The sequence below is a fragment of the Mobula birostris genome, chromosome 29 (genome assembly GCF_030028105.1).
Source record: "Mobula birostris isolate sMobBir1 chromosome 29, sMobBir1.hap1, whole genome shotgun sequence".
Classification (NCBI taxonomy): domain Eukaryota; kingdom Metazoa; phylum Chordata; class Chondrichthyes; order Myliobatiformes; family Myliobatidae; genus Mobula; species Mobula birostris.
In genome coordinates, this window is record NC_092398.1 from 11,951,331 (window position 1) to 11,963,514 (window position 12,184).

The 12,184-nt window shown below is 42.9% G+C and overlaps 1 protein-coding gene across 7 annotated transcripts in view; it reads right to left on the minus strand.

Moving 5' to 3' along the window:
• Positions 1 to 2,001: 2,001 nt before the first annotated feature.
• Positions 2,002 to 12,184, minus strand: part of LOC140190239 (putative transmembrane protein 244) — a 30,756-nt gene continuing 20,573 nt past the window's right edge. For 6 of the 7 annotated variants that reach the window (XR_011883568.1, XR_011883566.1, XR_011883567.1 and 3 more), the window contains 5 exons: positions 10,123 to 10,196; positions 6,319 to 6,444; positions 4,873 to 4,917; positions 2,928 to 3,128; positions 2,664 to 2,750 (listed from right to left, as the gene is read on the minus strand). Coding sequence is in view for 1 of the 7 variants with exons in the window: in XM_072246805.1 (XP_072102906.1) it covers positions 2,659 to 2,750; positions 4,873 to 4,917; positions 6,319 to 6,444; positions 10,123 to 10,196 (337 nt within the window). In the remaining 6 variants the exon portion in view is untranslated. Of the gene's footprint in view, positions 2,751 to 2,927; positions 3,129 to 4,872; positions 4,918 to 6,318; positions 6,445 to 10,122; positions 10,197 to 12,184 lie in introns of all 7 variants that reach the window. The other variant, XM_072246805.1, reaches the window with a different exon arrangement.

The window sequence follows — 12,184 nt, forward strand, 5'->3', positions numbered from 1 at the left end:
AGTGCGAAGTGTGGGAACTATAAGGTTGGTAGCAGTGGATGGGAGATCCCCTGAGCGGATAAAGTTGGTGATGGTGTGGGAGACAGTGGCCTGGTGCTCCTTAGTGGGGTCATGATCTAGGGGTAAATGAGAGGAGGTATCAGCGAGTTGTCGCTGTGCCTCAGCAAGGTAGAGGTCAGTACGCCAGACTACAACAGCACCCCCCCTTATCGGCGGGTTTTATAGTAAGGTTAGGATTAGTGCGGAGGGAGTGAGGTTGGAATGGGAACAAGGTGTGGTGAAGTCGAGACAGTTGATGTCCCATCGGCAGTTAGCAATAAGGAGATCCAGAGCAGGCAGAAGACCAGAGCGGGGTGTCCATGAAGAGGAGGAGGGTTGAAGACGGGAGAAGGGGTCATTGGTGGGAGTGGAAGAGTCCTTGCCGAAGAAGTAGGCTCGGAGACGGAGAAAGAAGAGTTACGCATCATGGCGAACGCGGAGCTCGATGAGGTGTGGGCGAAGGGGGACAAAGGTGAGGCCCTTACTGAGGACGGAGCGTTCTGCCTCTGACAGTTGAAGGTCGGAGGGGATGGTAAAGACCCGGCACGGATGACAGCTGGGATCAGAGGGGGGAGGGGGTAGGCTGGGTGTGTCAATGGAGAGGGGAGGGTTGGGGTGAGAGGAAGATAGAGCCTCTGAGGGCCCAGGAGCTGACGATGGGATCTGAGGGTGAGGGGTTGCAGAGTGGTGGCGGGGGAAGGGGAGACAGGAGTCACAGTAGCAGCACATACAGACCCGGCCTGGAGTTCAAGGCTGGAGTCGCAGTTGGTGCACTTTGGACCTTAGCTCCAGCTGTAATCTACCCATGTTCCTGACCGTTGGCATTCTTGACCTGGACCACAGCTCCGCCGAATACTTAGCCTACTCCCCGGTTCCGTCTGTACACCCTGCTTATATTTGAGAAGATATCTCAAACTCAGGACAAATGAGTAAGCCAGATGCTGTAAATGGGAATTTTGCAGACCCATGAGAGGCAAGCATTTCATCCATGCCTATTTCAATAAAATCTTTAAATTGGAGGGGGTCTTAGCGTCACGGAAAAGGCCCTTTGGCCCATCTAATCCATGCCAAACTGTTTGAACTACCTACTCCCATCAACCTGCACTGGGACCATAGCCCTCCATACCCCTACCTTGCATGTACCTATCCAAACTTCTCTTAAATGTTGAAATCACATGCACCACTTGCACTGGCAGCTCATTCCACACACTCACAGCCCTCTGAGTGAAGACGTTTCCCCTTATGTTCCCCTTAAACTTTTCAGCTTTCACCCTTAAACCATGACCTCCGGTTGTAGTCCCATCCAACCTCAGTGGAAAAAGCCTGCTTACATTTACTCTATCTATACCCCTCATAATTTTGTATACCTCTATCAAATCTCCTCTCAGTCTTCTACATTCTAAGGAATAAAGACCTAACCTATTCAATCTTTCCTTTAACTCAGGTCTTTCAGTTCTGGCAACATCCTTGTAAATTTTTTTCTGTACTCTTTCAATCTCGTTTGCGAACTTTGTAGATTAAATTTCACCATATGGAAACCGACAATGGGTAATATTGTATTTATTTTAAAATTTGAAGTTAGAGGGGTTGAAGGGCAGGCACCATGGTGGTGTAGCAGTTAGCACAATGCTATCACATTTCAGGGTGTTCCAGAGTTGGGAGTTCAATTCCAGTGCCTTCTGCAAGGAGTTTGTACATTCTCTCCAGGACCATGTGGGTTTCCTCCAGGTGCTCCGGTTTCCTCCCACATCCCAAAGATGTACCGGTCCATCGGTTAATTGGTCATTGTAAAGTGTCCTGTGATTAGGCTACTGTTAAATAGGTTTGTTGCTGGGTGGTGCAACTTGTTGGGCCGGAAGGGCCCATTTCGCACTATACAGTATCGCTAAATAAAATAATACAAAATAGAAATAATTATATACATGTAATATGTTTATTATAATTATTAAAATACATGTTTATAAACTGCATCAAAATAGAAATAAATTTTAATATTTTACACGAATACTGTAAACATTACTGGGGAGTATTTTAAATTCTACTTTACAACTATGAATACACTACACCTAAAAAGAAAATCTGAATAAACTAATTCTTTTTGTGCTCACTTTTTAAAAGTTTCACAAGTTTGTTTTCACGTCAACATGGCACAGTCAAACTGAACAAAAGCAGGCCTGACTGGAGCACATTTTAAAAGGTCTCAACCTATACCGGAGATTATTGTGTTCTAGCAATCCTTATCAAGAGCATGTTCAAAGCAAACTTTTTCAAGCTGTTCCAACTGCACATAAGTTTGGGCAAAATTAAAATTATCTCCAAACTCATCACTTTTCAAGAGAACCTTGGAAAGCGGGAACAATGTAACATCGGAACAACGCAGGGGTATGAAATTGTAAAATTAATCTCTTGTTTCAGTTCCCTGATTTTCATAATTTTCTTGCTACAAATAACCCGTCTCACTGATAAAATGAAGGGTCTGCATTTCAAACATATGATATTGCTGAAGAAGCGTGACTTTTTTTAAACACTGAAGTGAATACAGATACGGTATCAGTCCACACAGTCATAGAGCCCTCTTTAGTTCCTTGATGTCTGCAGCCATGTTTCCTCCATTCTCTCTCAAACATCGACTGAAGAGTAACTGGGGTTATTCCGGCAAATAAAATGTGCAACCAACTGTCCATTACCAATCATCAGCAGCAAACCGACACCTAAAAGAAGAATCATAGTTGTTAAAACTCATAACTATCACCATGGTCTATGAACTGTACAGATAGTCTTACAATACTTTGTATCACATACACTCAGGGGCCACTTTATTAGGTATCTCCTCTCCCTAACAAAGTAGCCACTGATTGTACGTTGTGCTCTTCTACTGCTGTACCCACCCACTTAAGGATTCGATGCATTGTGCATGCAGAAATGCTCTTCTCCACGCTGTTGCAATGAGTGGTTATTTGAGTTACTGTCGCCTTCCTTTCAGCTTGAACCAGTCTGATCAATTTCTGAAAAACTGGAAAATCTGCAGATGCTGGAAATCTGAGCAACCCACACAAAATGCTGGAGGAACTCAGCAGGCCAGGTAGCATCTATGGAAAAGAGTAAACAGTTGACTTTTCAGGCCGAGACCCTTCATTAGGTCTGTAAAGGGAGAAATTTCTGGTCATTTTCTGACCTTCCTCATTGACACAGAACTGCCGCTCACCGGATGCTTTTTAAAAATGTTTCACACCATTCTCTGTAAACTCTAGAGACTGATGACCACGAAAATCCCAGATTAGCAGTTTCTGAGATACACACGCCACCCCATCTGGCACCAACAATTATTCTACTTATATAATGTCACTTATATCACATTTCTTCCCCATTCTGAAGTAGGTCTGAACAACAACTGAACCTCTCGACCATGTCTGCATGCTTTTATCCATTGAGTAGTTGTCACGATTAGCTGATTAGATAGCTATATTAATGAGGTGAACTGAATAAAGTGGCCACCGAGTGCAGAGTTTAATATCTTTCTTTGATCACTTCTCATCAGACTAACAATTTCAGTTTGAAGAAGGGGTTTGGCAGGCTGGCCTTCATCAGTCAGGGCACTGAGTATAGAAGTTGGGTTGTAAGACATTGGTGAGATCGCATTTGGAACATCATGTACAGCTCTGGTCACCTTGTTTTAGGAAAGATGTTATTAAACTAGAAAAAGAGCATAACAATTTACCAGGATGTTGCCTGGAACTGGGAGCCTGTATTACAAGGAGATGTTGGATAGACGGGAACCTTAACGCCTGGAATGTAGAAGATTGAGGGGTGACCTGATGGAAATGTATCAGATCATGGGGGCAGAGACAGAGTGAAGGAAATAAAAACTTTCTCCCAGGGAGGGTGTGCGAGAAGCAAGATGGAATAGGTTGAAGATCAGGCATCAGAAATTTAAAAGGGACATCAGGGGCAGCTTCTCAGTGCAAAGGGCAGTCTGTATGTATTTGGGATGAGCTGCCAGATACAGTACAGTGCAAAAGTCTCAGGCACACAGACACAGCTGAGGCTTTTGCACGGTGCTGTACTTGTCAATGTGGAGCAGAGAGCGAGTTTGTAACTCCGTCAGGAGCAAAGGATGTTGGGAATAGTGAGCGTGGAACGCCGTGGGAGGGTGTGGGACAGGTGGAAGCAGAGGAGTGCCAGGGGTGGGGTTTTGCTGTAGGTGCAGATACACCCAGCCCTGAGACAACAGGCAAGGTCATTTGATACCAAATAATTGGTTTATTAATCATTCCAGAATGTCTCTCTGGTGCTTCCCTCTCCCTTCCCCTTTTCCCAACCATGATTCTCCTCTCCCTGCCCCCTTCCCACTCTCAGTCCACAATAGAGACCCATAGGTTTATCACCACTCACATATGCCATGAAATTTGGTTTTTTTTGGAGCAGTATAGTGCAATACATAAAATTACTAGAGTACTGTTTCGTGAAAGTCTGTGAAGAGTAAGAATTTCAAGTTGTATACTGTATACATTCTCTGATATTAAACTGAACCACTGAACATTTAAAAACCATCAAGTGCATGGATTGGAGAGGTTTAAAGAGCTATGATCCAAACATGAGCAGATGAGAGTAGATTGCTGTATAACATGGTCAGCGTAGATAATTTAGGCCAAAGGGCCTGACTCTATGGCTAACTATGATAACATCATTTCAGCATTGTATCTCTGTTAAGCTGCAAAAAGAAATTTAGTGCTCATTGTCCAGTAGAGTCTGATTTAACTATACAGAGGTGATTTGAATAAAGAATCTACAGCATGTTTATAACATTTTTTAAGAAAATCTACTCAGACTCACCCAATGCCAACCACCATTGCCATACCAAAGGAAATTCGCCCATCACTGTAAATGAAATGAAACCCAAATTTAATGACTTCGCAGTGTTTCACACCTTGACATAAGATTCTTAAAACAAGCAAAATGAGGAGGAATTTCTTTACCCAGAGGATGGTGAATCTTTGGAATTCACTGCCCCAGATGGCCGTGGAGGCCAAGTCACTGGGTCTGTTTAAAACCGTTAAGTTCTTGATTAGTAAGGGCGTTAAAGGTTACGGGGAGAAGGTAGGAGAATGGGGCGGCACGGTAGCATAGTGGCTGGAAAAGTTTTACAGTAACATCAACCTGGGTTTAATTCCCGGTGCTGCCTGTATGGAGTTTGCACGTTCTCCCCCGTGACCGCGTGGGTTTCCTCCAGGTGCTCTGGTTTTCTCCCACAGTCCAAAGTTGTACCGATTAGTAGATTAACTGGTCATTGTAAATTGACCTGTGATTAGGCTGGGATTAAATTGGGAGATTGCTGGGTGGCGCGGTTTGAAGGGCAGGAAAGGCCTACTCCACGCTGTACATCAATGAAGAAACAAACAAACACATATGAATAAATAAATAAATGGGATTGAGAGGGATAATATATCAGCCATGATGGTTTGGCGCAGCAGACTTCTACTTCCAAGGTTGGAGCTTTGCTGTAAATAACAAAGATGAAATATTACGTTTTTCATTGGGTTCCCTTTTTTCTGATTTAAGGCCTATGAAGAACAGTAATGTGTGGCATTACTGAATACAGAAATAGGTAAATAAACGTTGATCTTATAGTTCTCATCTTTTCACTCAAATCACAGAGCAGAGGAAGACCATTTCCCCACCACCAGCACCCAGAAGAGCAGCCCGTCGTCCTTTCCCAAACTCCAGTCCATTATTTCCCTTTGTGCCTATCTAGTTCCTTTCTGAAAATGGTTTCTTACCACCCTTACAGCTGATGAGTTCAAAATTGTAAGTATTCAGCATGAAATGTTTTTCCGTCTATCTCCTTCTACCCGTGACCTTGAAACCCCCTTCACACATCCCCCACCTGCTTAACCTGACTAGTGACAGACCCGTACATCTCTATCAAATCAACTCTCAACCTTCATTGCTTTAAGGAGAGTAACCCCAGCTTCTCCAGCTTCTCATGTTTTCTGACTTATTACTTGAGACCGTTGATGCAGAGGTATAGCCATTACACCAAGCCACATGTTGCCACCTCTGTCTGGTTCCACATAAACCCTGGCAGATATACTTCATAGGCACGTATAAAGGGACTGAGAGAGAATTTCTTGGTCACCACCTCAGTGGCCCAGGATACACTAACCAGTGAAACAAAGAGCAATTTGAATAATTGACACTGAGGAAAACAATAGTATTTAAAGCTGATATAAAATAACTCTCATATTCCAATTCATGATAGGATTAAATCTGAGTTCTTACCTCCTAAAGTCAGCAGGATATGGCTGAGTGCAACTGTGAAAGAGTAGTCCCAAACCCTTTCCTTAACCACAGCTGCAAACAGCAGACCGCTGATGAAATATGTCAATTCCATTGACAGCAGGTTCACTAGGAGAGTGAAGAAAGAAACTTATTGACAAGATTCATTACAAGTACCACTGTAAAGCGATTTTATTGTAAGCTATTAGCAAAAAGTAACAAGCATAAGCAGTAAATGAACAAAACCACTGGAAATACTACTTTATTTTAAGGGAAGTAGACCAAAACAGTGTACAGTATTCCAGGTTTAGTCTCAACAATAGGTTGTACGACTATGATGAAACCTAAACTCGTAACTGGTAGGGAGACCCTATGATATTCTCTTATTAAACTCTCTATTTTTAAACTCCAGTTCCTTTTCAATAAATGTGAAAATGCCACTTGCCTTCTTAACTACACATTGGATCCGCATACCAACTTTTTCTGATTCAAGCCAAGCTTATTGTCATTTAGCTATATACATGTTTACCATCAAACGAGCCAACATTTCTCTGGACCAGGGTGTAAAGCACCCAAGTACCCATAACACACATAATATGTAATAACTTATGAAAGTAAGGATAAAAATCTGCAGATGAATTACACATAATTAAACAAAGTGCACAAGTTAAATATTGTAAGGTACAGAACAGTTTAACCGGTGACATTTTGAATGTGACATGGCAGCAACTTCAGAAGCCTAATGGCCTGAGGGAAGAAACTGTTTCCCATCCTGGAGGTTTTGTCTTTATGCATCGGAGTCTCCTGCCTGATGGTAGGAAGTTAAGGAGGAAGCTGGATGGATGGGTGGGATCCTTAATAATACTAAGGGCCCTGTGAACACAATGCTCCTGATATATGTCCCTGATGAATGGTAGGGAGACCCTATGATCCTCTCAGCCATTCTCACAAATCCTTTGAGGGGCGACCAGTCCGATGTTCTGCTGCTCCCAGACCAGATGGAGATGCAACTTGTTGGGATGCTCGAAGTGGCACTTCACCTCTTGGATTCCTCTGAATTTCACTCACACAGAGTCTCTCTCCATTTCGATAATAACTTGCCTTTTGCTTCCAAAGGTGCATTACCCCAAATATTCCCTAAGCCAATCATTCTATCTATGTCAGAATGCAGAATCACTGTGTCCTTCTCGTAACACAATCTTCCGCCCACGTATGTATCATCTGAAAACTTGGAAACCTGACATTTCATTCCTTCCTCTAATTCTTTAATGTCAATAGTATATAACCGCGAGCCAATCTCTCCACTCTAGTTACATCCAAACCCAGCCTGGTAAGGACCCACGTATTTCAATGTTCTGTCTCCTATGTCACAGCCAGTGTTCAATCCATGCAGCACCACCACCTGGAATAGGAACACCAATGCCCTTACATGAAAAATCCTGCAAAGAGTAGTGGATTCGGCCCTGTACCTCATAGGTAAAGTCCTCCCAACCACTGATCATATCTACATGAAACGCTGCTGTAGGAAAGCACAGATCCTCACCACCCAGGCCATGCTCTCTTCCAGCTGCTGCCATCAGGCAGAAGGTATGGGACCCTCAGGACTTGCACCACCAGGTTCAAGAACAGTAACTACCCCTCAACCATCAGGCTCTTGAACAAAAGGGGATCACTACATTCACCTGCCCATATAATGAAATGTTTTCATAACTAATAATCTCGCTTTAAAGACTCCTCATCTCATCTTCTCATTATTTATTGTTATTTAATTATATTTGCATTTGCACAGTTTGTTGTCTTCTGCACTCTGGTTGATCTTTCATTGATCCTGATGTAAGTCTCTGCTATTGTTCTAATAAATTCCAGACTATGTTTCAAGCCTGGTAATTCCACATACTAGCAATTAAAAAGACGTGCTGGAGAAACTCAGGTGGGCCACGTAGCAACTATTGGAGGGAAATGGACAGTCAGTATTGATTTGCTCCAACAGCCTGTTTTCACTCCAGGCTCCAGCATCTTTCAGTTTCTGGTGTCTGCAATTCCACATGATAACCATCCTTTCCCACGAGCTACGTTTAAACAAATTTTCACATCGTTACCAAGATTTATTAAAAATCCCACTTAAGAACCATTTTGTTGTAAAATGTTAGGGAAAAAGTAACAAGCACGAGCAGTAAATAAACAGCACACTGGAAATGCAATGTGCCACCACACTGTTTGGCGGGCCTGTACTGTATATAACTTCAACCAGGGTCTTTTCACCCTTGCAGTTCCTGAACTCTACCCACAAGGATTCTACTTCTTCCGATCCTATGTCACCTCTTTGAGGATTTGATTTCAATCTTTTTTTTTTTACCAACAAAGCCACTGCACGTCTGCTGCCTACCTGCTTGTCCTTTCAATACAAGGTCCATCTTTGAAGATTAAGCTCTTCTTTCAGCCACGTCTCAGTGATGCCCACAACATCATACCTGCCAATCTCTAACAGTGCTATATGATCATCTACCTTATTCTATATACTGCGTGCTTTCGAATGTAACACCTTCAGTCCTGTATTCATCACCCTTTTTGCTTTTGTCCCCATGTTCACCTCATCTCACTGACTGCAATTTTGCCCTATCACCTGCCAGTCCTTCCTCACTGTCTCACTATACACTGCATCGATTCATATACCAACTGCCCTATGACATATTGTATACTATCCTTAGCCCTAGTATTCTGGTTCCCATTGCCCTGCCGACTTAGTTTAATTCCTACCCTATAGCTCGAGCAAACCTGCCCGCAAGGATAAACCCTGCAAAGGTTTATGAGAGAATTTTTGTTTCTCTTCCCAGAAAAATACAGTTTTCTTTTCGTTTTGTAAGTTTCCTCCAAGAGGATCACAACCTAGTCATGGTTTGGAGGCCCGTGTGCCTCCATGACCCAGAGAGCTGTGTCTGCTGGAGTCAAGGCTTTATGCTTTGGCTCTTGGTAGAGTCACCCATGCCAAACAGGTCAAAGGGTAGAGGCCAAACTGAGAGTGGTCCACCGGTCCTCCAGATTTGGGGGTTCAGCTCAAGGTTAACAACTCTGACTAGTAAATCAAAATTATTACAGAAATGGCAATAAGAATCCTTCCACTTCTGAGTGCGACAGTATTCCTAAGTCTCCACCCAGGACTTGCATGACTGACGGTGTGGAAACCGAGAGGAAGCTACTGACCAAATGAAAGAAGCCCTGAACACCGCCAGAGATGGAGGATCTCTATCGCTGCCCTAAATAGCGGTGTAACAAATAGTTAAGTTTGTAAGTTTATTTGTTCAATATAATTAGTCAAATCAAATACAGTTTAATTATTATTCAACCACAGATGGATACAGCTGAATGAAATCGCATTCCTCTGGGACCCAAGGTGCAAAACATATACAGCGCTTTCAAAATAACGGGGGAAAAAGTCACGCCAAAAAAAAACACACATATAGTGCAAGACCTTGAGTGACATGTTCTACAAATTGACGGTAATATAATGACATTACCCTTTTGAATGAATGCCTATTTGCTAATCAGCATAAAATACAGTTTGAGACCATCTCTGAAAGACAGTTATAGTTAAACTACAAAATGAATCCTGCTGCAAGAAGAGGTATTAAGCTGAAGGAAAAAGCTTAGATTTCCTAGAATAGGCCAGAGCATTAAAATGTCATTAAAACTTGCAGGGATTCAGGTTGCTCATCTAGCGGGCCCAAAATAAATAATAATTCTACTCCACAGCACTTTGATCAGATTATAATTTTGAAACTCTTCAATCAATCGCGTAATTTTTCTTACCTAGGTACTTTGAGCTGGATGTTGAAGCTGGAGTTTTAAAGTCAAATGGAATCAATCCACCGAATGAATCATGACTGCAATGCACAAAGAGTTTCAGGAACATATGAATATAGGATGTGGAAGCAAACGTAGGCCATTCAGCCCATCATCCCTCTTCAATCATTCAATAATGTCATGGCTGGTCTTTTTCCTCAGCACCATCGTTCTGAACAAACCCAATTCCCATAATAAATAAAAACAGATCAAGTCTTGAACATGTTCAGCGACTGGGTTTCTGCAATGATTAAATAACTTTGGGGAAAAGAAATTGCCGGACCCGGGAGTGGAGGTTCTTGGGTTCGAACCCAGCCGGGTCCGCTCCCGAGTACACTTTCCATCCGTGCCGGGTTGAGTGTCGAGATTGCAACTCGACCTCGTAAAATAAAGGGAGAAATACTGCGGAAATGTCTGTGTGAGGACTGGTGCACCACAGTCTCTCTCTCTCACTCCGCACCTTGTAAAAGCCATGAAAAAGACATCACGGACGCATGCAGACGCAGAGATGCGCATGCACGTACACACTCAGGCACACGCCAGAAAAAAAGATTGTTGGTCCATTCAGTCCTTCGGACACCATTTTTAATACACTAAGAACATTATCATTTCTAATCCCCACACTAAGAACATTATCATTTCTAATCCCCAGCCATTAATGGTGAAGTTACTAAATTTACTAGCCGTTCTTTCTAGTATCTCTTTCAGGAATTTTTATGTACTAAAAAGCCATTTGCACAATTACTAAATCATTATGTTCATGACTATTTTGGCATGCTAATTAACTGAATAAGCAGTTTTCAATGCCTCAGATAATGAAAGCCAATATTCAATATGGTTTTTGTCTCGCTATGCTGCCATCTTGCAAGGCTCTTTGGTCTGGCAGACCAAGATCCATCCCTTCCTCGATACTTCCAATGATCGGACTGTCCATGGTGTATGTCCCAGCCTCCTTAATACTCCCAAAACACATCCCATTATGTTTATCAGCGCTAATATTATCAGCCATTTCTCAAACATGCACACAAAATGCTGGAGGAACTCAGCAGGTCAGGCAGCATCTATGGAAATGAAAGAAGAACATAGAACACAGAAATTTGCAGCACATTACAGGCCCTTCGGCCCACAATGTTGTGCCAATCGTGTAACCTACTCTACAGACTGCCTAGAATTTTCCTACCACGTAGCCCTCTATTTGTCTAGGCTCTATGTACCTATCTAAGAGTATCTTAAAGACACTATTATATCCGCTTCCAGCACCACTACCAGCAGTGCAGTCCACGCACTCACCACTCTGTGTGGAAAAACTTACCCCTGATGTCCCCTTGGTACCCATTTCCAAGCACCTTAAAACTATGCCCTCTTGTGTTAGCCATTACATCCCTGGGAAAAAGCCTCTGGCTGTCCACACAATCCATGCCCCTCATCATCTTACAGACCTCTATCAGGTCACCACTCATCCTCCATCACTCCAAGCAGAAAAGGCCAAGTACACTCAACCTATTCTTATAAGGTACGCTCTCCAATGCAGGTAACATCCTTGTAAATCTTTTCTGCACTCTCTCTATAGTATCCACGTCCTTCCTGTAGTGAGGTGACCAGAACTGAACACAGTACTCCAAGTGGGGTCTGACTAAAGTCTTCTATAGCTGTAACATTACCTCACGGCTCTTGAATTCAATCCCATGGTTGATGAATGCCAACACATCATACGCCTTCTTAACAACACTGTCAACCTGTGCAGCAGCTTTGAGTGTCCTATCAACACAGACCCCAAGATCTCTCAGATCCTCCACACTGCCAAGAGTCTTGCCATTTATATTACATTCTGTCTTCAAATTGGACCTAACAAACTGAACTACTTCACACTTACCTACGTTGAACTCCATCTGCCACCTCTCAGCCCAGTTCTGCATCCCATCGATGTCCCGCTGTAACCTCTGACAACCCTCCAGACTACCTACAGCACCCCCAACCTTTGTGTCATCAGCAAACTTACTAACTCACACTACTTCCACTACTCTAGCTT